Here is a 22,194-nt window from a genome sequence, read left to right on the forward strand (position 1 = left end):
CGGTCCCGCCCCCTCCCGCCGCGGGACTACGGCTCCCAGAGCTCCGAGGGCGCTCTCGGGCAGCCGGGGCGGAGCGATCCGTTTCCCGGGCATTGGCGCGGGAGGAGCTCGCAGGGAGCGGCAGCGCCGGGGGCGGTGCTTGGGCGGGAAGCGCGGCCGGCGCGGAGCGGGAGTCGCTGGAGCGGAGAGCGGGACATGGCTGAGGGAGCGCCCGGCGCCGAGCCCCAGAGGGTCCGCGGTGGGAGCCAGGGGTCGGTGCCGCCGGAGCTGCCCGGCGGCGACACGCGTGAGCTGCTGGAGGAGGTGGAGCTGCAGATCGGAGACGTGAGTGCCGGCGAGGGTCCCCTGGGGAGGGCACCGGGGGTGCCCCTGGGCGGGGGGGAGAGGTTGCCGGGCGCCGGCGACCCCCAACCTCTCTGCCCTTCTCCAGGCCGCCTTCTCGCTGGCGAAGATCCTGGAGGCGACGTCGGCCGTGTCGGCCCAGGTGGAGGAGCTGGCCACCAAGTGCTCGGAGAACGCCCGGTTCCTCAGGACGTGGCGGGACCTGCTGCGGGAGGGGTACGAGTCCCTGAAGCCCAGCGGGTGAGGCTGAGGCTGAGGCTGAGGCTGAGGCTGAGGATGACCGAACCCCACCGGGTCACTCCGAGCCGCCCGCCCGTATCGGACTGCAGCGGGGGTTCTTTTAAAACGCCTTCTTTAGGGAATTCACGCGGAGTTTTGTTGTCCCTCAGCGGGCTCCCCGTAAGCCCGGATTTTTTTCAGAAATACTTGGTGACTCGTGTGGATGTTGTATATAAAGAAAACTTTGTTTAGGGAATAAGTTTTCACTTCTAGACTCCTCGTTGCAAGTTAAGCGATCTCATACTCTCCCGCCTTTTTTTTTTTTTTTTTTTTCTTCCCTGTGCTAACGTGGTAGATGCAAAGGTACATTCAGAACTCATTACTTGTGGGGAAGTGATCTCCTGTAAGGAAGTATTATCAGCCCTCCTTTTTAGGAGCTGTCACCAGCAGTAACCCTGCCAACTTCAGAGAAACTTGAACTCACTTCAGTTTTTTTTTTCTATGCACACTTTTTCTTCATGTTGAGGAACAAATAATGTGGCAAGCTGTGGCTTATTTATGAGCTTTAGAAAAATCTTGTATCCCAGACCTCACTATTTTTAGCAATATTGTGATGTCTGTCTATCAAGCTGCAGATTTTTTGCAAGAAGTTTTACTGTTGCAAACTATTTTACATTATCTTTTACTGTAATAAAGTGCCTTATGATGGACCGTATATCTCTGCATGGTAGAAGTTTGACAGCATTGTTTACTGACAGGATGGATTGCTTTGAACTGTAAGGAAAAGCTTCCATCAGTTAGAAAAGAATCTGCAACATGTATTCTCCCATCGCTCAGGAAGCACCTCAGAGCTTTTTCAGTATTTGGTCCTATTTTTTTATCTTTGCCTTAAGCAGTTTGTTAGCCTAGACCTTACTGTTATCAGAACCTTTTGGTCTGAAAGAACACTAATCGGTAACTGAAACTCCTGTGCCACGCGGGGCACTGTGAAAAAAAGTAACGCTGAAGTACAAGGGCAGGCTGCAGGATAACATAACTCTACCACGATTTATTAGTTGGCTTTATTTTTACTGGTAGGAGTCTTAGAAAGACCAACTGTAGTTTACTTATCAAAATAATAAAAATGTTACAAAAATTCTGAAGTATTGACTATTCTTCTGTTACTGATAGAAACAAAGATGACATTGACTATAACCATAATAAAGTTAAGTGAAAAACAAGTAGTGGTAAGGACAGGAATCCTTGCATGTCTCATGAAAGGCAGTTACAGTCCTTGAGAGGGCTTGGCCCCTCAGAGTTGTGAAAGTTTTGTTAAATTGAGTTATAATTGCCCTGATTAAAGGCAATCCATGTGGCAGGATTTCACTTAGCTGTTTCTAACCCCAGAACCCAAAATGTTGTTAAACAGCTTGGAAAAGAAGTCATTTTGTTCAGCAGATAATATTTTATTTCAATAAAACATACAGTAGTGGAAGCAAGATGTTTAACAATCTTCAATTTCAAGATAATCCAAAGTTCTGTAAACAGTTGAAGTGTGAGTCACACTTTTTCAAAATTCTACTTCTTATACTGTTAAGAAGTTAAGTGCAAACATTGGAAGTAGCTTTTAACTTAGTTTTAAATAGTTTTAAATCATCAATGCAAAAAAAGCATTTCTTTTACCTTTGTGGGCTTCTAGGCCATCAGACTGAGTACGGTACTGAAAGAAGAAGGGAAGTTGTAATAATTCATAATGGAAAATATTCTCTTCAGTAAGAATATGTGAAGGAACTGTCTCTAGGGGACTGTTTCAGGTGGGATAAGGGTTTTTTTTTTGGGTTCTTTTGACCCTTGTAATTCTGGGAAAAAATAATGCTCCAAAAACAGCTGAATGGCTGTGGTCTTGAAGTTTTAACTATAATGCATTCAGTCAGATGCACAAGGTGATTAAAATGTAGATGTCATGACACCCGTTAAGACTAATAGTTTTCTAATTGGTTGTCTCCCACGTACAGAGAGACATCTTAAGACAGGTGTTTGTTGAAGTCTGCAAGCTGTGGTGAGCTACTTATGGTAGCCCATTAAGAAAAGTGAGGAAAAGAGCAGCATCAAGATGCTGGGATACTCAGTCCAGTCTTTCCAGGAAAAGATACTCGTCTGAAGATAGAAACTTCCACCAGCTATAGCTGGGGGACACTCACTTGGGAAAAAACCCTAAATTTTTTTCTTTGCCACAGTTCTGGTTCTACCTGATGTAGAATCATAAAGATCATCTAGTCCCAACCACTCCCTGCCCTGGGCAGGGACGCCTCCCACTAGACCAGGTTACTCAAGGTCTTGTCCAGCCTGGCAACTATATTAGAACTATCATTACAACTTCAGAATTGTCCTTACATGAGTGAAATAGCTGGTAAAATTATAGAAAGAATACAATTTTCAATTGTTTTGGTCTGACCAGTTAGGAAACTGAAATATTTTTCGTAAACCTATTGCTCCCTAAAGCTTTTTAAGAGCTAATGCAGCCTAAATAGAGACAACAACAATTCTGAAGTGAAAACACATTTCTTAATTTCTTAAAAAAATTCAGCTGGGGGATTAAAAAAATAGAAATAGAATAACTTTTCCCCCCACTCACTTCCCCATAAACAGATGATTTTGAAACAATCTGCTTTCAGAGTTAGATGTTTCAAATGAAAATTAATTTTTTTCCACACTCCTGGCTTCTAGAAGGAAAAATTCCTGAACAACTATTTCTCATTCTGATCTAGGATGAATTGTCAAAACGTCAGGTACTGCTGTGAGATGGTAAAATTATTGTTGTGTGAGTTCTACCTACACCCAGACATATTGCTCCCTCTTCTTCCCGCAGTGGTTCACGTGAGCCCAGGTGTCACACCTCCCTCATTTTTCCTCATTGCTGTAAAGGAGTAAGCCCACGGACATGAAGCTAACAGTGCCGATGTCACCATGAGGATTCAAAATGTGTTTACGTGTATGAATTTAGTCTTGTTGACTGTGTAGTCACTGAAGCATCGGAGGAGTCTGTACAAAGCACAGGCTTCGTAACCTTTGGCGTGATTTCATGCATTGGCCACATCTCTACCCAAATGAATGATGGACCATATGTTTTCTGGCTGCCTTTACCTCTTTTGGATCTTCTTTGTCTGTAGTTGTACCAAACCTGATGAATCATTTCTTTGAAAGGTCGTGTAGTCAAAGTGTAGAGAAGAGGATTCAAAGCACTATTTATTGGCAGTATAAAAATCACCACCCAAGAAGTTATGGTACCTTAGGGAGGGAAAAAGAAAGGCAGCTGTAAAAAGCATTCCAGAGTTTGTACCCATTAATTAACACAAGCACTTGATACCTCTGCAGCACAGCTAACTGGTGAGAGGGGTGGTCATGCTCCTAGGGTGAGCTCCTGTCAAAACAGGTACTTTTCTTTTTCTTCTCACTGCCCTCTTACCTCCCTCTGTTTCCAGGACTCCCTGCAAAACCTGACTTTTTTTTATTCTCCCAATATTTCTATTTATCTATTTATCTCACTTTTCTGTGCCATAGCTCCGTTTTTGCCCTGGCAGACTTGTTCTGGCTGAGCCCATTTTCTTGCCCCAAAACTTTTTGTCTCTGCTTTGTTCCCTATCTCTTCCTGTGATCTCTGTTCTCCATCCTCTTCCCATGATTAGTGGCATGCAGTCTTAATGAGGTCCCTGATGTCCTATCCTTCTGCAAAACAGTATCATCCAGTCCCTGTATTCCCTCAGAGACTGGTTTTCTCTTCTGCACCAGGACTACTACTTTCCTTCCCCTGCAAAGGGCACTGTATAAATCCGCCTTTTCTTCTTTTCGTGTTGGCAAGAGTTTCTATGTTCACACCCTCTGCCTATGTCAGTCTGCATTTTTACAATATCCCCTTCTCATCCTTACTGTTTGGGAGATAAGTTACCCAAGGAACAGGCAGAGAAGAGACAGGATTAAAGTGCTAAAAATTGTTAGTGAGTGCCCTCCGTTGCATTGTTTGATTTATAAAACTATTATAGAACTGTTCCAAGAAGCACAAAAAAATTAAGTCACTCTCTCTCTGTGACACCTCTCTCCATCCCCGTCTCCAGTTTTATAACTTTGTTGCAATATCAATACATTCCTGTCCCTGCCTACCTGGCTACAGTTTTGGAAAACAGCAGGTGCTAAAGCTGTCACAGTGTATCCCCAGAGTAAAACAAATGCTATCAAACAGAGTTTAAAACTTCTGTGAACTCAGCTAGCTGTGATGTCTTTAATTTTATGACATGAGTAATTACTCTTTAATTTGGTTTATCTAATGCAGAACTTCATTTACTGAACCAAAGATCACTCTGTGATTCATCAAGATTTCTTCAAGGTTTCTTGACACAGAATACATCTGCTTCTACTTTTCACAATATTTTCTTTCAGATATCTTAGGTGGTTTGATACCTTCACAAAGAAGCATTCTAGAATATTTTAAATAACTGAATATTTGACATAATCAGCATAATTTCCAATTATTTGAAACAGAAGTCAAGACTTCGAAAAGGCAGCTCCCAACCTTCCTAGTCAGCACATATGGCAAAATCCTCTGGGCTACAACGCTTTCCTGCCAACATAATATTGTGACATACATCTGTACATTGAGTCTGAATCCGCTGTTGCTGATTGCTCACATGAACATGCTCACATGTTCTTTCTAACAGGGTTTACAAACCCCACACAAAGAGGCTGCTTTTCTGGCATGTACTGTTATTGCAAAGAGAAGGAAAAAGTAAGATGCAATTTTTAATCTTTTAGGTTATACTGTTTTTAAGTGGGAATATATTCACAGCATGAAGAAGGTAGGCAGAGCTTTATAGAACCTTATGTTCTGAACTATAATTACCACTTTGTAAAATAAAGTTATTTCAAAGTAAGAGTTACATAGTTAAATCAAGGTAGAAAACACTATAATGTCCTGAGACATATTTAGGCAACAGAACCAGCAAAAGTCATAAAATGAGCAAAGTCACTACAACTCAGCCTGGTTTTCAAATACATTTTGTACATTTTATAGATATTATATGTAGAGAGAGACTTGAATGATTTGAATTTTGAAATTTTTTATCTGACTCATAGGTGGTTAATCTTTCATGATTATAGTAATATAGTACAATTAAATAGTAAAGCTATATAGTCCATTAGATTCTGTGTACATATTTGTTGATATGAAACATGAAGTTAAGAGTAATATAGTTCATTTTATCAAATTCTTCTGAAGTAGAAACAACATTTCACACAGGCACGGTTGAAACAGCCTCACAAAAGAAATTACATACCTGGTATTTCTACTTGAAGTAAAGAAAGGAGCTTCAAAATAAAAATAGGTATCCAACATAGTGCATCAGTAAATACAATGAAGAAAAAGCGTTTAGCAAGGATCATCTCTTTTTTAATATGATTCCGAATTTCAGTAGCCATAATAGCTGTTTGGTGAACACTGTAGAACATACTCCCATAGGAAAACACAATGATGATAAAAGCTGCCAAGTTTACACCTGTTTAAAAGTTAAAATTAGTTATAATTTAACAACATAATGGCAATTCTACATCGCCTATTTGCAATCTAGGTAGCAAAGGAAAATATTTTGTCTAAACTCTAGTCCCACAGAATGAGGTGGCCAGAAAATTTGAGTCCTCACCTCAAGACTGAATTTTTGCCTCCACTCAGGTATTTATTTCTGATCCAACCTACATGGTTCTCCCCTGGTCTTGCTATTACTCTACTTCCCTAAAAAAATCTATTAATTCAGGAACTTCATGGTCAATCATTTCTTTCTATTTTTCCATCCCTTCATGCATTTTATTATCTAATACAGTAAACCTAATACTCCATCTAATACAGTAAAATAACCCTTAAGTTCTTGCTGAACATCTAAATCCAAGGAGGTGTGAACATCACAGCTATCTTATTTGTTTGAAAACTGGGTTCAATAGCAGCTCTAATCATATATAAAGAAGAAATGCAACTTACCTAAGAAAATGACAACAGAATAAATCTGACTTCCTGAACTTTCTGATTGTTCTGAGTGAAGAGGAAAACAGACGCCATTGGTGCCATAGTAGTTCCTGAAAAATTCCTTATTGCTCAGTGGGATAAAAGCAACAGCAAACCCAATAATCCAGATAAGAACCAAAATGGAAATTGTCCTGCATTTTCTGGGCTTCAAACACCTAAAAGGATAAACTATGCAGATGTATTTTTCCAAAGTCAGATATGTCAACAGTAAGACTGACACCTCTGTAGACAGAATAGCCAGCGATCCAACCAATTGACAGTGAATACTGTCCATCCACAACTGAGCGTGCTTGTTGTATTCTCCACGATATTTAAGATCAAAAGCTCCAATCACAAATAAATATATTCCCATCAGACAGTCAGCACCTGTGGGCACAGTGCTTAACATCATTATTTACACATCTGAATTTCCCATTCTCTCTGTATATGTATATTGGAAAACAGACATTCGCACATATATATATACAAGTGATAACAGTGATAAGTGTATATATACAAGTACATATTTACAAATCAGCTAATAGATATAACAATCCACATTACACTTGGAATGCTATTATGAATTACAATTAAGGCAGTATAATTAATTTTAATTAATTTAATCTATTTCTTAAACTTTTTTTTTTTTGGTTTTCATTTGGACTGACAGTCTGTGTTTCATACTTGTTTCCAGCCTGTTTTTTTAAAGCTCAGGTAAAATTGGTTTGCAAGTAGAAAAAGATATGGCTTCATTTTCAGAAATATTCTTACAACCCTTTTTTATTAGGTCTTACTTCTTTAGATATTAACATTTGGCTTAAGATTATTCTCTTTGAATATGCCATCTCTGCTGGATTCAAAGATTAGTTTTGTCCATCTTATGCTAATTCAAAACTCATGTGGGTAGTTTTCTAACCCTATTAAGAGAAGATGACCTGTCAACACAGAAATGAAGACTTCTTAGATATTTTGCCTAAAAATTTTGCATAGTATTCAGATTGTTCCTATGGAAACAACAAAGTTTCAAAATCACTGACATTTAGAAATGTTGCAATCATTTGTTGACATTTGATAACTACCTTTCAAAATGCATCTAATTGCATTTGTGAAATACTTACAGACTCTCCTGTATAGAGACAGGGTACTCAAGACTGTAGTGACTGTACTGCCAAATAATTCATCTATAAACTTGTCTTGCTTTTAGAAGTAAATTAAAAAAAGAATTCCTAATATTGGTGATCTGGGAGAGATTAATTTTCTCTGTTTGCATAAGTAGCCTTTTGCTCATGCAAAAAATAGACTATCTTAATATTTACATGCAGAAATTGTTAGTCAGAAATGCATAGTAAAATATAGATTTATGGAACTTTGACAACACTGGAAATCTATTTCTTCATGCTGAAGGAAGTGGAAATTTGAGAGAATACCCGCAGCATGAAAACCAAACATGAAAGCTATGGAATATATCAGCTGCCAAAGGCAGCATTTAACAAGACCTCCTGGTATATAAAGTACAGCATTTTGTATTTTCACTTGCAACAGCATGAAAGTACAGTTAATTCAGTGCTGGAAATATGTCACTAGATTATAATAACAAATATCACACATACTATGAGCAGACTGAAAAGATATTCTTTTATGCATGGGGTACTCACAGCAAAGAGACATTATTGAGATGGCGTGCAGCTTATTCTCTGATCTGATGTAAGGTCTCATGCAGATAACAAAAATATTTCCAAAGCAGGTGATGGCAGATACAACCCAGACAAACACTCTCTGTATGATGCTAGCTAAAAGATTCTCGAGGGAGGAAATCCCATCAGTGTTGGGCTTACAGCTGCGCACATGAGGGGCATATCCACAGTACTGGAATTTCTTAAAATATCTGGTTGTGAGAAACAGATAAGAGATGGTTCTAGTTTGGTTATCAGAAAACCCTCTAGTAACTACTCAGAAAATATATTCTGAAAGAAGAAAAATTAATCAAAATCTGTCAAAATGTGACAACTGCTCACATGCTGCTTTCCATACATGCTGCTTTTCATATACCTGCTTTCAATTATCCAGTATTCTTTGATTGTAAAATTCAGACCAAGGAAAGCAAATTAGAATAATCTGCTTACATGTGGGAAAGGTTTCTCAGGGGTCTGAACATTCTTCTCTGGATGTTTGCAATTTCAATGCCCTCCAAACTGCTGTAAAAAATATATTCTCATTAAAAGGCCATAGAAAATCAGTAATAAAAGAATAAACCTTATGAGCATTTAATTATGATTAAATTATGATTATAGGAAACTAGAGGTGAACTTTAATTTCATCTAATCTGTCAGCCCTTGGAAACTTGGCCAGAAAGTCCACATAAAATCTCAAGAGGAATAAAATAAATTGCAGTTAATTCTAATAACCCCCCTGTTTTCCCAGAATCATGAAGAAAACTCTTAGTGCTCTCAGCCATGAAATTTGGATAAGTCTCAACTTTCTCTGACATGTAAGCTGAATCATACTTAACCACTGTTCTTCTCATGGTGTTAGCAGTAGATTCTGTAAAAATGGAAATGTGTCCCCCAACTTTCACACATGTGAAATTCCTTTATAATTCCAATCTTTACATATCTTAACAGTACCAGCCCATAGTGTTAATAGTCCCAACTGGACCTTACATGATCCTTAAGCCCCGGGAACAAATTGTACAATGTCAAATGAGGGTTGTGTGACTCCTGTTCTGTAATAGCTGAAAAGACAATGTTATTCTCTAAGCTGAATTTATGGTCTCTTTTTGCTGGAAAAATTTCCATTATGAAAGTGGTATTTTCAGGAAGAAAAACTTTAATATTGCTAGTAGTTTTCCAGGCTTAAATTATTGAGGATCATAAACATAACCAGAAAATACATTAAGGGCAATTTCTTACAAAACATATTCTAGATTAAGGCCCTCCAAAGGATGTTCATAACCACAAAGAAAATATAGCTAAAACATAAAGACTTGATACTTACAGAGATTTGAGTTTAATTAGAAAATCAAACTGGTCTATTTGTACTTTCTTGATAGGGTTGTAAGAAAGGTTCCTGTAAATACAACATAAGTAACTTTGGCTATCTTCCTTACTGCTTGTTCTAAAAATAAAGTGAAACTACATAACCCACTTGTTTTTCTAGTCCTGTAAGAAGGACTTGTACCCTTGGCAGTTGCGACTGTAAATGATAAGAATCATTTAGCATAATTTAGGTTCCTCAGCCAGTGGAAAAAGTAGTCAGATGCTTCACAAGCATGCTATTGCCATGTACACACATACACACACATAACTTCCTTCCCCAGCCTGATGCTTAAAGGTTTTGACTAAACTTTACAGACTTGTCTTTCAGGTAAAAGAACCTATCTCAACTGCATACATTTAGAAATAAATTACAATTGATTTTGCATGTGAGTTCAAGAGACAGGGAGAGAATGCAAAAATAGACATTAACATTATACACTGTCACTTTGTGCAAGAATGTTCCTAGGTACATCCTCTTTTACTTCTCCCTATAACTTTTCTTTATGTTTTCATCTTAATATTGTGATTAAAATGTGCAAACTCAATAAATGCAACTGGACACACCTGATTGCCCCAGTGTACTGTGATGGATCCCAGGGATGCTGGAAAATCCCAGAAATAAGTGATACTTCTTATTTGTGAGTACTACTTCCTCTTCGCCAGAGATCTTCAGTGTTGTGACTAGTGCCTCTTTCAGATTATACAAGAAAGATTGGGACTTTCCAGCAGAGGCATCTGAGAATTTGCCTATATACGTGTCATAGGAAAAACAGAAACTGTCTTTCTGGTTTTATAATAACTTATGGGGTTTTTTTGGAATTCTTTCATGACAACAAAGCAGTTGCAATCAAGGCATCTTTATGATTCTCTTATGTGTTTATGATCTATTTTTGAGGAAAATCTTGCTATTACACTAAATATTCCAATAAAATTATTATTTTCTTATGGTATAGCTAGCATAGATAATTTTATATATACTAATAAGATCTAGAAAAAGGTAGGATTAGAACTTGCTATCTTTTGGTACGTGAAAATGCACATCTTTTACATCTATGCACATCTAATGTGCATCTATTCTGGACAAAAAGTTATATAGAATTACTTTTGGGATAAGTGTATTTTAGACAGAGCTTAAATGATGCATACAAACAAATGTGCTCTTCTCTTTCCTAGGACACATGACTAAAAGTATCATACCAAATGAGAAATATACAGTTATATAAAATAACAACCAAGAATCCTTACAGTTGTGAAAGCTCCTTTAGATCCTTAAATATATATGGAGGAAGTGATTCAATCTTGTTGCTAGCCAAATCTCTGCAGAAACAGGAAGGATACAGTAAACTCTTACTAGGTTCAATACTTTTACTAAACGGTTTTGTGGTTTCAATATACGCAATTCTATTTTATCTGCTAAAAGGATATTATTTATTCTGAACTTGGACTAAAAAAAAGAATGCTATTAAAACAAGGTGGGAAGCTAGATCCATCAGATCTCTCTCTGTCTTATTAGTCCAGATGTACCATTAGATATACAACTTATGGTTATTTTGTTTCTGTCAAAAAGAAAGCAAAATACCTTTAATTTTTAAATTAACTAAACATATTGTTTCATGATGGGATTTCTTTCACATGGGCTAAACAGCACATCTGTACCTTAGTTTTTGTCTCTATTTCACCTAATTTTTACCAAACTTAAATCCCAATAACAGAGGATTAAGGATCTCAGTCCAACTGAAGCTGGCAAACTGGTCTAAAAGACACTGGAGGTACACATGCACTAGACTGGGGTGATGCAACATGAATTTTACTCTGTCCAGGGAACATAATGATCTTATGAGCAAAAGCTTCAATATTATTGGTACAGACTATGCATTTTGTTGACTATTTCTTCCTTTTCAATGCATATTAAGGAAACATAAGGAAGGATGACATCTCCAGAGCATGTTATATGAAATAAAATATATGATGAATGGTACTTTTCAATATAAATTACAAAACTTTGTGACTTGTACAAATAAGAAAAGAAATCTACTCACAATTCATCTAACATCTGGAGAGAAGAAAAGCTGTTTTCATTTAGAGAGCTGATTTTGTTTCGTCTCATCACCCTGAAAGAATAAAACAAACTTACATTGCTCCTTCTTGATATCTATTTGGTTTAGGAGAAGAGGTTTTATAAACTTTAAAAATTTTCTCTTTTCTGCATCTTCAATTTGAATTTGCCCAATTCAGTTAACAAGCTAATTTCATCTAGAAGCTTGCCATTTTATCATTTGGTAAGTAACTCTTTTTGCCTATACATCCTATAAATGCACGTACTTCTGCATATGTATACACATACATACATACACACCCATGGGAAGCTGGTGTAAATTGACTGAGGTCAGGGGGAACACTGAATGGACTGGAAGGATTGTGACCTAATCGCATCTCAGACACAGGCACATGGTTATGCAATTTTTCATTCACTCTTATTTCGTCTGCCGCTGAACTTGCCCCTTAAATGAACAACCAGGATTTTAAAAAGAAGGAGGAATCCAAGAACATGGGTTCTGCACAAGAGGCAAAAATTGAAAGTGATAGATACCATGGAGACTACTAATCTCTCAAAAAGTGGAAGGGGATTGTCTGAGTATGGTTACATCGTCACTGAAGAAACTTTGAGGAAAATTCTAGAACTGATGAGCCAGCCAACCTACCAGCCAATCAGACTCTTTAAAATGAAGCAAAAAGCCATGCATTTTGTACATTTTCTGCTTTTTATTATGAGATTTTTGCCTCCAAGAAAAAAGTTATAATGAAAATTTCTAAACCTTAGTATCAGCCAAAATCAGTAAAGTTTAGTTGCACATTTCACTGCTGAACTTTGCTATAAATGTAAACAGTGATTAATTCCCTGTAGAGGTAATTTCAAACCAAACACTTTAATTTAATATCCTCAAGAGATAAATAACTGTGATACTCAGGAAACTTTTATATTAGCTGTAATGAATCACTTGACTGCTCAGCACAGGCATATCTCGCTCTGGCTAGCCAGCATATCCTATTACTTACAATACAGTTAAAGTGCTGCAGGAGATGAAAGTGGCATTTCTCACATGATGGATATGGTTCCCTTCAAGATCTCTAGAATATAAAGAAAACCCCATTAATCATTGAAAATAAATCCAGGCAGTTATTCTAAGATAATTAAAGAAAAATACTACCAGAACTTCATGACTGCACAGAAGAAAGTGGGAGCCATACATGTAATACTTCTACACGCTTAATTGATGACTTCAGGTCATCAACCCTGCAGTGACCCAGCAGGCACTCAGCAAGATCCGGTGCCCCATTAGAAGAAGTGTCGTGGAGGTGCCATACAAAGATAACAAAATAATATTATTCTAGTAAAATAAGGTACACTTACAGCCAGTTTAGTCTCGGCATGTACTGGCACAGAGGTTTATCAGGCAAACGAGCAAGAGAATTATTCATCATTTCTCTGGAAAAAAAAGAGGAATAGTATAGTTAGTTATATTTGGCCCCAAGTTACATTATAGAAAAAAATTGATGTCTCTTCTGTTTTTGCTTTTGAAAAAAAATGAAATCTTGATTTATTTCTTATAGGTTTGACAAAATAGTACTATTTTCTTAAACTTCTAGATGTTTTCCCCGTGGCATTCCATAGAGCAGTATTTTATCCTTAACTTGTTAATTAGTAGGTAAAGACATTAATTTCTCTGCTATTGCAATAAAACATAACAAGCCACCACAATGTGCAGTTGAACAGCGGTGGGTCATAGACAGTGATTCGGGGCTGGGCTGCTGCAAGGGGCAGGGGCTATGGGACACCCTTCTCCTGCACCATGGCTCTGGAGGATAACTGGAAGTGCACATCTGCTGCAGCTGCCTCGTCCTGGCCCTCTCAGTGATGCCTTTTACCATTTTATCCACCCATTTCTCCTAGTCTTTTCCAGTCACAGCATGTCCTACTCCAGCACATTTTGCCCAGGGTAAGAAAAAGCTGCAGGTGGGCTGCCAGCACTCTGTGGTGAGCAAACACAGTCATTATAAAAAGCTTGTTAAATGTATGTGCCCTTTCTATTATGCTCTTTCAAATAACTCTTTTGTATCTTATTTCATACTTACAGAAGAATAAGTGATTTGAGTCCATAAAATGTTAATGGATAGATCCGATTTATCCTATTATTTTCAATTATCCTATAAATTACAGCAAAGCATGTATCAGATTGATAATTGACTTGAGTATTAAATTGAACAGATAATAAAAAGTAAAATACTTTATAGTTGATTTCGTTAAATATTCAGTCACACTACTTAAAAAAATTAGCACACTATTCCTTAAAAGGTTAAGGCATTAATTGAATTAATTTCGTTTCAGAAAAATTCAATTAAAAAAATTAATTTTGAGAAAGGAATTTCTTTCAACTTAGAAAAAGTGTGTTCCTTTGTGTTTTTTAAATTCTTTGATCAAGATACTTCGAGTGGATTCTCTGTGAAAACAAAACAGCACAACACAGTAGTGTTCTGTGGTGATCCAACAGTTCCAAAAATGTGGAAGAAGGTTAGACATAATATTTGCTTATTTTTAATGACTATTCTTAGTCAAAACCTGTTCAAAAAGCAGTAATAAGCCAATATTTCAGATTATGACATTCATTTTGCCTGCACATTTCAAGCATTATTCACAGGAAAAGATCTGTAAAAAAATTATCTTTCTACTGTTTTATGATATCTGAGTTATTCAATTTATTAATTTGAAACAAGAAATTGCTAATAGACATTATTTACTATTGTATGTGTGCATTTTTACCTTGCACAATATAACAAGACTTCCTTAGTTATTATCTAGTAAAAAGTACTGCTATGCACAAAAATGAAAGGTGTCTAAATATTTCTGTCTTTAACTAATTATTTATTGAATAAATAAACATACAAATAAGAAAGCAACATACAGCCATTCAAGTCTGTGGAGGTCTGCAAAGACGAAAGGCTCCAAAGTAGTTATCTTGTTGTTACTCAGGTATCTAAAACAGGATCAACCAAAGATCAATAAATGGAATTATTAGTTAGCAGTAGATGCATGAAAATGAGTTTTAATGTTATTTTTTCCTTGATAGTTTATCAGAAAACTGCTACATTTTTCATAATTCTAATTTTTGAGTACGGTAATTTTCATGCCATTGTCTGACCACAAGACTCTCTCTAGTTAGGACTTTAAGAGCCATTATTTGTCTTATCTATAAGAAAGCACAGCCAGCTAATTATTTTCACTGTCGTATTTTAGGCCCTTCCCTGTTTCCTTCTGTGGAGTGATTCTTTCCATGAATGTTCCCAGGACCTGTTCAGCTTTTGATAAGGATATTAGTCATAAATGTAGATGCAGAATAATGGAAAAAGAAAGGCTGAAAAAGAAGGGGAAGGGGTACTGTAAATGGTCTGGGAAGATAATAACAGCAGCTGTAATAACAGATAATCAACTACATTCATGTGATGGAAAAAAATAAGAGATACAATTTAAAAAAACCTTTCTTTTTAAAAAATATTGCAGAAAAAATCTTAAGCAATGCAATTTATGAGTTGTCTCATCTCTTAAAAGCATCTCTTAGAAGTTGGAAGCACCTTTTAAAAAGCTGCTGCAAAATAAAGAAAAAGTGTTCCTTTCATTACCTATACTGGTTACTCTGAATTGCTTCTGTAAACCAAAATAACATCATTAAAGAGTGTTCATCCATCACAAGGTCTCGCTTTCATTTTACTTCTTTTTCATTCTCTTTGACTTTCTGCAGGGTAACTACCATACTGTCTCCCACTTCCATTTTGAGGATATGAGGAATAGGAGTGAAGTATGGAGCCAACTTGCATTTTCAAAGTGTCCTGCACAAATAACTGTCCTTCACAGATAATTCTTAATTTGTCTTTGCTTTCTCAGTTCAAATGTTGAGTTAAAGATTTGGACCATTTTGCAGGTTCATAACATGGAATGAAATAGAGAGAGACATCCATAGCGACTCTCAGAGCTCTGACTGCTGGTTTTTACTTCAATAATCTAAAAGCAACACTTACAGTTTTGTCAAATTATATAAACCTTTGAAAGCACGTTCAGATACAGCTCTGATTTTATTATTCTGAAGATACCTAAGAAGATAGAAACCCAACAATTAATTCTCTAAACAAAGTGAAAGCAAACACAAGTAAGTAATTAAAATCTATCAGCTAAACTGAATGTACATTTTATACTTTAAAATAAGCTTTCAAACTTGTTACACCTTGAATTTGACAATAATCATTTCACAGCTATAGCTGCAAAGACTGCAAAGGTGTTTTTAAAGAAATACACACAAAGAGCAGAATTACAAAGTTCATTCAAAGGGATGCTTGCTTTGCCTGAGATGAACGATGAAGTGGTTGTTTGCAACCTCCTTGATTAGGTCCTAAACTTAAAGTGTTCACCTGTGTGACCTGATCTTTGTGTTTAGCCAGATCTCTGCTACAACCAAAATTTTGCACAGAAAATGTCAGTTTAAAACAATTTTTGAATTTTCCATTTGTAATATCAGAGACCTGTAAAATTGCTGCATTTTTAAGACAATATAATAAAAATGTAAAGCAAATCTTACTAATCTTCTGTAAACTAAAGATACTAATTTTTAAAATTCTGATTTAACTACTTGATGAAGCTACTTTGATGAAATAATGAGTAGAAAATAATATCAGCTGCAAATATTAAATAATTTTCAAATAATTTTAAAGCATTATATTGTAAATATAAAATATTTTCAAATAATTTTAAAGCATTATATTGTTATTCTCTAAGTAATCTTTAAATATAAGTTCTTTTAATTAAATTACAGTTAATAAAGCATCCAGATGCGTTCCTATTAAAGCAAGAAGAAATCTGACATTGGGCTTCTGTCAAACACTGTTCAAGACCTTTTGGAAAATGTAAATCATTCATATCAGAAGGGTGTGAAGTCAATATTAGAAGCAAATGTTTTGTACAGATAGATATGGATGTGTTGTGTTTCTTATGATGAAAATGTACCTTTCAAGACTATAAGTTCATAATGATGCTTAACTTTCAGAACACAAGGTGGTGCTGCAGTACAGCACAGTTCCCATAAAAGAGAGCTTTAAACTGGTGACACAGGAGCCCTGCTCTAGACTTTTGTATTTAATTAATTTCGCTAATTCTAGATCAAGAGAAATTACTGAAGTCTATGACTTTTGAACAACATAAATGTTACGCATTGTAAAATATTACACAGTATTATTCTGCCATAAAAATTTGAATAAACGGATTGACTTACTTTAATTTACTTTTGCATATACTGTTCATTATAAATGTAACTTACTTCAGACACTGCGAAAGTTTAGCATTTTTTGGTATAAAGCAGTCAATATTAAAACATTAAATACGCAGAAATTACGGTTTTGAAAAAAGACAGATGTCAAATGAAGATACTTGAGCCAAACAGGCTACACATGATGTACTGAAGGGTGAGATTAACCAGAATTTTTAAGCTCTCTGTGTGTGTATATATGGGAGAAAGAGAAGATGAATGTTTAAGGCACTATATAGATATTTTAAGTTTAAGCACTTCCTTACAGATTTTTAAGATTTTGATATTTCTTGAAAACATCAGCAGAAAGTTTTCTTAGCAGATTCCTCTGAAGAGACCTGTAGGAATGAATGCACACAGTAAAACTACTGTCCCAGCTTCCTACAATGATGCTACTTTTGTTATTCAATAAGAGCAGCTCTCACACTGCTAAATAATGAAAGCAACATGAAGCTACCCGAACATGCTACTTCTGTTTGTCTGAATATTTGTATCTCTTTAAACAGTAAGATAAATGCTTTATAATAATAAAGAAAATCTTCCATGTCCCCAGAAAACTGGCAATAAAATAGTTAAATCTAAGAATTAAAGACTACAGATTTATTTCAAATATCAAATGCATATAGAGCTTATTTCCCACTTCACTATGTCCCTGTCTACTCTGGGGATACTCAAGTGTCCTGGCGAAACCAAAATTCCTTCAGGGCGTGGTTGGATTAGAAGAGAATCTAGCCTGAAAGGCAGCTGAACCAACTCAACAAGGAGAACATCAGCCACGTGTGAGCACAGCCTGGTACTGTTCGGAAGGATCTGTACCCTTGCTCCACAAGGCAGATCCTCAGCTCAGGACACCTGATGCTGCACTCTGCTCACCACACATAAAACTGCCTCTCAAATAGTGATATGCAAACCAAGTGCACATCAACCATTATCTGATCTCTTAAAAGAGTTTGGCTTATATATACATATCTGCATGATGACCCAACCCACATTAAACCCTTTTAAATAACAGCGTATTCAGACACATAAACTGAGAACTAAAAAGATTTGCTCAAGTAGGTAGCTCCACTGATTTAATTACTGACTATTGACAGAAATAGGGACTAGGAATACTGGCAGGATCATAGTATAATAAAAAGGTTCTAAGCATTGTGTCTTTAAAGGAAACATTTCTTCTGTAGATTTCTTAAGATTTCCTCAAACACATGCTAGCTCAAATCACTCTTACAAAAATGAAATTATCACTTCACACAGAGTTTTTTAGTTTCTTTTCTCTCCTTTTATGTAGGGAAAATCTCTACTTAATACATTAAAGTACTTGTCAGCAGGAAGACACGGTGCTTTCCAAGCACCTCCTGAGCCAACTGATCATAATTATAAGGCGGTAGTTGTGAAAAGATTTCAAAACTGATAGTCAAACCTGAACAGAGCAAGAGACCACTTTACTTCTTTACTTACATTATGGTTATGTTTGAAGAGACTGATGGGACAGCTCGTAAATTGGCAGCATCACAGAAGATCTCCAGCCCTTGGCAGGTACACTCTGATGGCACATCACCAGCCACTGCATGAGAACAAGAATGTGGTTGTGGCAAAAGGTGGAGTGTGAAGAAAAGAAATGTGGTGTAAAAGAACAATGAGCACAAAGACAGACGAGGCAGGCTCTGTTACACAGAAATTAAGGCACATGTTTTTACTTAATTGATTTAGACCTGGTAAGAACCTAACAATAAATATAAAGGAACACAAAAAATTATTTTACCTCTTGGCCTCTGTGAAAGAGCTTTTAAAAGCTCTTGAGCCTTAGGTCCGTTATACAGGAATCTGGCATGGATTTTTTGCAGCTATTATTTAGATTATTCAGTCCTCTTATTTTACTAGAATGAGCACAATTCTGTCTGGGTGAAAATGGGTTGAAAATGGGTCAGGAAATCTTTGCTCCCTTTCAGCCCAACTCTGCATTTTAAATTAGTGCTCACAGCAGGCAGCAGAATCAAAAAGTCTGTACAAAGGCCTGTATAAGTGGAGCAGGTTTGCAAGTTTCATTTGATGTACAAAGAAGTGAACTGAGGGGAATGTTGCCTTCATTTCACTCTGAAATATGTGTGAAATATATGTCTTTCCAACAGTATCAAAATATTCAAATAAACATTTATATTATCCTCCCAATTGGAACATGTTAATTGGCATATGTTTGACACATCTCTTGCAGAAAATGAATCATCCGTAATGGAACTGAAATTAACTTCAAATTAGCATTTGTTTATCCGAGACATTAATTCTGTTTTACTATAAATGAAACTGCACTATCTTTCTCTTCCTGATAAGCATATATTTGCTGTGTATTTTTCTCTAGGAATCATAATTAATAATCACTCATATAATATCTGCATTTACTTACAGCACTCAGATGTCTTTTTCTGAAATGCATACAGAGATTTCAGTTTGTTGTACTTGTCCTTTGTATAATGTTTGTCAAACTGCAGAGACCATCCATTGTTGTCTTCTAATTAAAAAAAACCAAAACCACAACACAAACAGAGCAGAAATAAAAGACATTAGAATACAAATAGAAGGTAGAAATGTCTTCACTTAATTTAGTTGCATCAAGTTTTATCTAAATAATATGAGGTTTTTTTCCCAGAGCATTTCACAGACCATTAGATAACCTTATACAGCTACCTAATCACACATTGCTATGGAGATTATAAGCTGCATAGCAGGAACAATTTATTATGCCTTCAACAACATTTTCTGTGACAGTCACACTGAAAAAACGATCTTGACATTAGAAATTTTTCTTTACATAGGAGTCTAAAGATGAGAGGCAACCACATTTTCCTACATCCTTAAATGTGCTAGTTTGTCACTTTGTCCGGGCAAACTGAAATGATTACTATGACTGACTCATTCTTTCAAAGAGCCATCTTGCACTATCACAGCCTATAATTTCTTTTCTGAAAATCTAGATGAAGGCCAAAGGAGCACTGCTTTTCAAGAGAAGTGGGGACTTGGTGTAATGTTTTCAAGTCAGTGAGTTTAAGTTAAGCTTAATAGGTGCCTTACACAAAGCCTGATTCCACGTTGCCAGTTTGGTCACTGTGCAAAAGTATACTGGAAATTAGTAGTTTATGGTTAAAAAAAGCAATAATTGAAGAGCAAAACTTTCAGTTCCTTCCAACAACTGGACATTTCAAGGTACAGTGGTGCTGGAAATAACTTCAGATCTGTTAGGTATTTGTTTCTTGGAAGTCTATTGTGTATGGGAGATCTGTAAATTAACTGATCAGGTAACCACTTCCAAAACAGAGTGGAAAGGGAAATGTAATTTGCCTTTAAAAGCTGTAATTGGATTTCAGTTTTATCAATTTGAGTCTGACTTCTCTTTACCTTTGACACACCCTTTTAGCATCTCATTTAATGAACAAGCACAGTAGCAGAAATGCTCCTAATGCATTTTGAACTAAGGGAAAAGTATTGGCAAACCTGCAGAAACAGTGCTGCCTCCTATTTTAAATCCCTAGAAGCAGCTCAGTTTTAGGACTGCCTGCAACACGGAATTTGTCATTGGTGAAGCAATGAGAACAGATCCTTTGCCAAGTGGAGAGTGCCTTATAAACCTACTGCCCTGTAGATGGGACCATAATGATGTTTCCTTTGTCCCTATTCATGAATATTTATCTGGAGCACATCCCTTGACTTTCATTTGTATGACTGGACCTGGCAACCGGGACCTGAAAAAACTAGTGGGAACACAACATATGCAGGGAAGACAAGACTTAAGAAGAAAGAAATTTGTCACTGAGTGTTTTTTAAAAGAAATTTGTAAAGATGGTTTAAAAATGAGATTATTCTTGAAGTTTTAATCACACTAAATAAATGTTTTGTAGTCAGGAATATAACCTCAAAATACTTTTGGATTTTGTAAATCACAGTTATGTTCATAGAAAGTTTTGGACAACTTACCACTTATCTGCCCATTCTAAACATATAGTTAAGAGCCATAAATTCTAATACACCTGTAAGCCAATGAACATATAAAGTATAATTTTTCTGCATTTTCCTGCTTCTGACACTAAAGAGTGGATATGCAAGATTTTATTCCATCTTTCTGTACTTTTAAAATTCTTTGCCATGTGACAAAGCATGTACAGGAGGTGACATTACTGCACTTCACATCTGCAGAGAAAATGAGCAGGGCCTCCCACACTCATGGGAATGATGGAGCAGCTTGCTACAAAGGGAAGGTTCAACAGCATTTCTGAGGAAATTGAGAGGCAGCTGTGTATTTTTGGATGGCCCTAAAAAAGAAGGGGAAAAAAATCACAGTGAAGATGGATCATTTTGTACTGGAATCATTCCAGTAGTTAGGAGTTTCTAGTCAGTTCATTTCAAATAATGGCTTTTCTCATGGCATTGATTTTCTTGCCTTTTACTAGAAATACAAAGGCATACCTAATCTAACAAGTTGTTAAAGGTTTTTTGACCTGCAGAAATATATGCTTTGGGCCAAGTTTTATGCCCAGGCCTGGGGCAGTCTTTATTTTATACAAATTATTTTTTCAAATCCCGGAAGAATGTATCGTGCAAGTAACTATATTTAGCACAACTATTTGGTGAAGCACTCAACTGCAGAACTGTAAATCACTTCGTGATTGTTTAGAGTTATATGGAAGGTCTGTGACCTGTTTACCTCTTTTGAGGCGAGGTTCTCCAAACACTTTAAGAAATGACTGGTAATAGCACTGGTCTTGAAATCCCAAATCTATCATTGAGAGAGTACAGCTCAAATGAGAAATTGCTTTTCCCCTGAGCCAGTTCTAAAATAGATTATGTTGGCTGTGCTTCTGTAAAAAAAGCCCAGAGATCTAGGAAAACAAGGCATCATCAAATCTTCTTTTGCATGGGATAAGTGAAACAAGTGCTGGTAAACTGCATTTATCTTACTACAAATTAGTACACCGTTTCTTGCTAAAAGTTGCCAATTACTACTTCCGATGGGAATGAGAAAGAGCACGTTAATCCTGCCAAGCTACAGATTTGAGTAATCATTTCAGTGACAGATCCAAGAAAATATCATCTTTGCTCAATCAAAGACACACCTCTTACTTAGTACGGAGCTTATGACCAGGATGGTATCTATATGACTTTCCCCTTCTCTTGGCCATGTCTTCATTGGGTATTATGCAGAGAAATGCTATCAGTTAAATGCATTAAATACTCT

General features: G+C 36.5%; 2 protein-coding genes across 2 annotated transcripts in view; one reads left to right on the plus strand and one right to left on the minus strand.

The window, feature by feature from the left end:
- Positions 1 to 178: 178 nt before the first annotated feature.
- On the plus strand, positions 179 to 2,036 carry CUNH4orf46 (chromosome unknown C4orf46 homolog). The gene is made up of 2 exons (XM_050337676.1): positions 179 to 324; positions 431 to 2,036. Exons 1-2 carry the CDS (start codon positions 196 to 198, stop codon positions 584 to 586), a joined length of 285 nt encoding a protein of 94 aa, XP_050193633.1. The 5' UTR covers positions 179 to 195; the 3' UTR covers positions 587 to 2,036.
- Positions 2,037 to 2,141: 105 nt separating this feature from the next.
- RXFP1 (relaxin family peptide receptor 1) overlaps positions 2,142 to 22,194 on the minus strand; it is a 46,969-nt gene continuing 26,916 nt past the window's right edge. Inside the window, exons 3-18 of the mRNA XM_050337675.1 lie at positions 19,372 to 19,476; positions 18,429 to 18,534; positions 17,237 to 17,308; positions 15,694 to 15,765; positions 14,583 to 14,654; positions 13,756 to 13,827; positions 13,034 to 13,108; positions 12,679 to 12,750; positions 11,661 to 11,732; positions 10,867 to 10,938; positions 9,581 to 9,652; positions 8,710 to 8,781; positions 8,242 to 8,471; positions 6,563 to 6,973; positions 5,868 to 6,086; positions 2,142 to 3,828 (exon numbers count right to left, since the gene is read on the minus strand). Of these exons, the coding sequence (XP_050193632.1) occupies positions 3,527 to 3,828; positions 5,868 to 6,086; positions 6,563 to 6,973; positions 8,242 to 8,471; positions 8,710 to 8,781; positions 9,581 to 9,652; positions 10,867 to 10,938; positions 11,661 to 11,732; positions 12,679 to 12,750; positions 13,034 to 13,108; positions 13,756 to 13,827; positions 14,583 to 14,654; positions 15,694 to 15,765; positions 17,237 to 17,308; positions 18,429 to 18,534; positions 19,372 to 19,476 (2,096 nt within the window). The 3' untranslated portion in view covers positions 2,142 to 3,526. The remainder of the gene's footprint in view (positions 3,829 to 5,867; positions 6,087 to 6,562; positions 6,974 to 8,241; positions 8,472 to 8,709; positions 8,782 to 9,580; positions 9,653 to 10,866; positions 10,939 to 11,660; positions 11,733 to 12,678; positions 12,751 to 13,033; positions 13,109 to 13,755; positions 13,828 to 14,582; positions 14,655 to 15,693; positions 15,766 to 17,236; positions 17,309 to 18,428; positions 18,535 to 19,371; positions 19,477 to 22,194) is intronic.

The sequence above is a fragment of the Myiozetetes cayanensis genome, unplaced genomic scaffold (assembly GCF_022539395.1).
Source record: "Myiozetetes cayanensis isolate MyiCay16 unplaced genomic scaffold, myiCay2020 scf7, whole genome shotgun sequence".
NCBI lineage: Eukaryota > Metazoa > Chordata > Aves > Passeriformes > Tyrannidae > Myiozetetes > Myiozetetes cayanensis.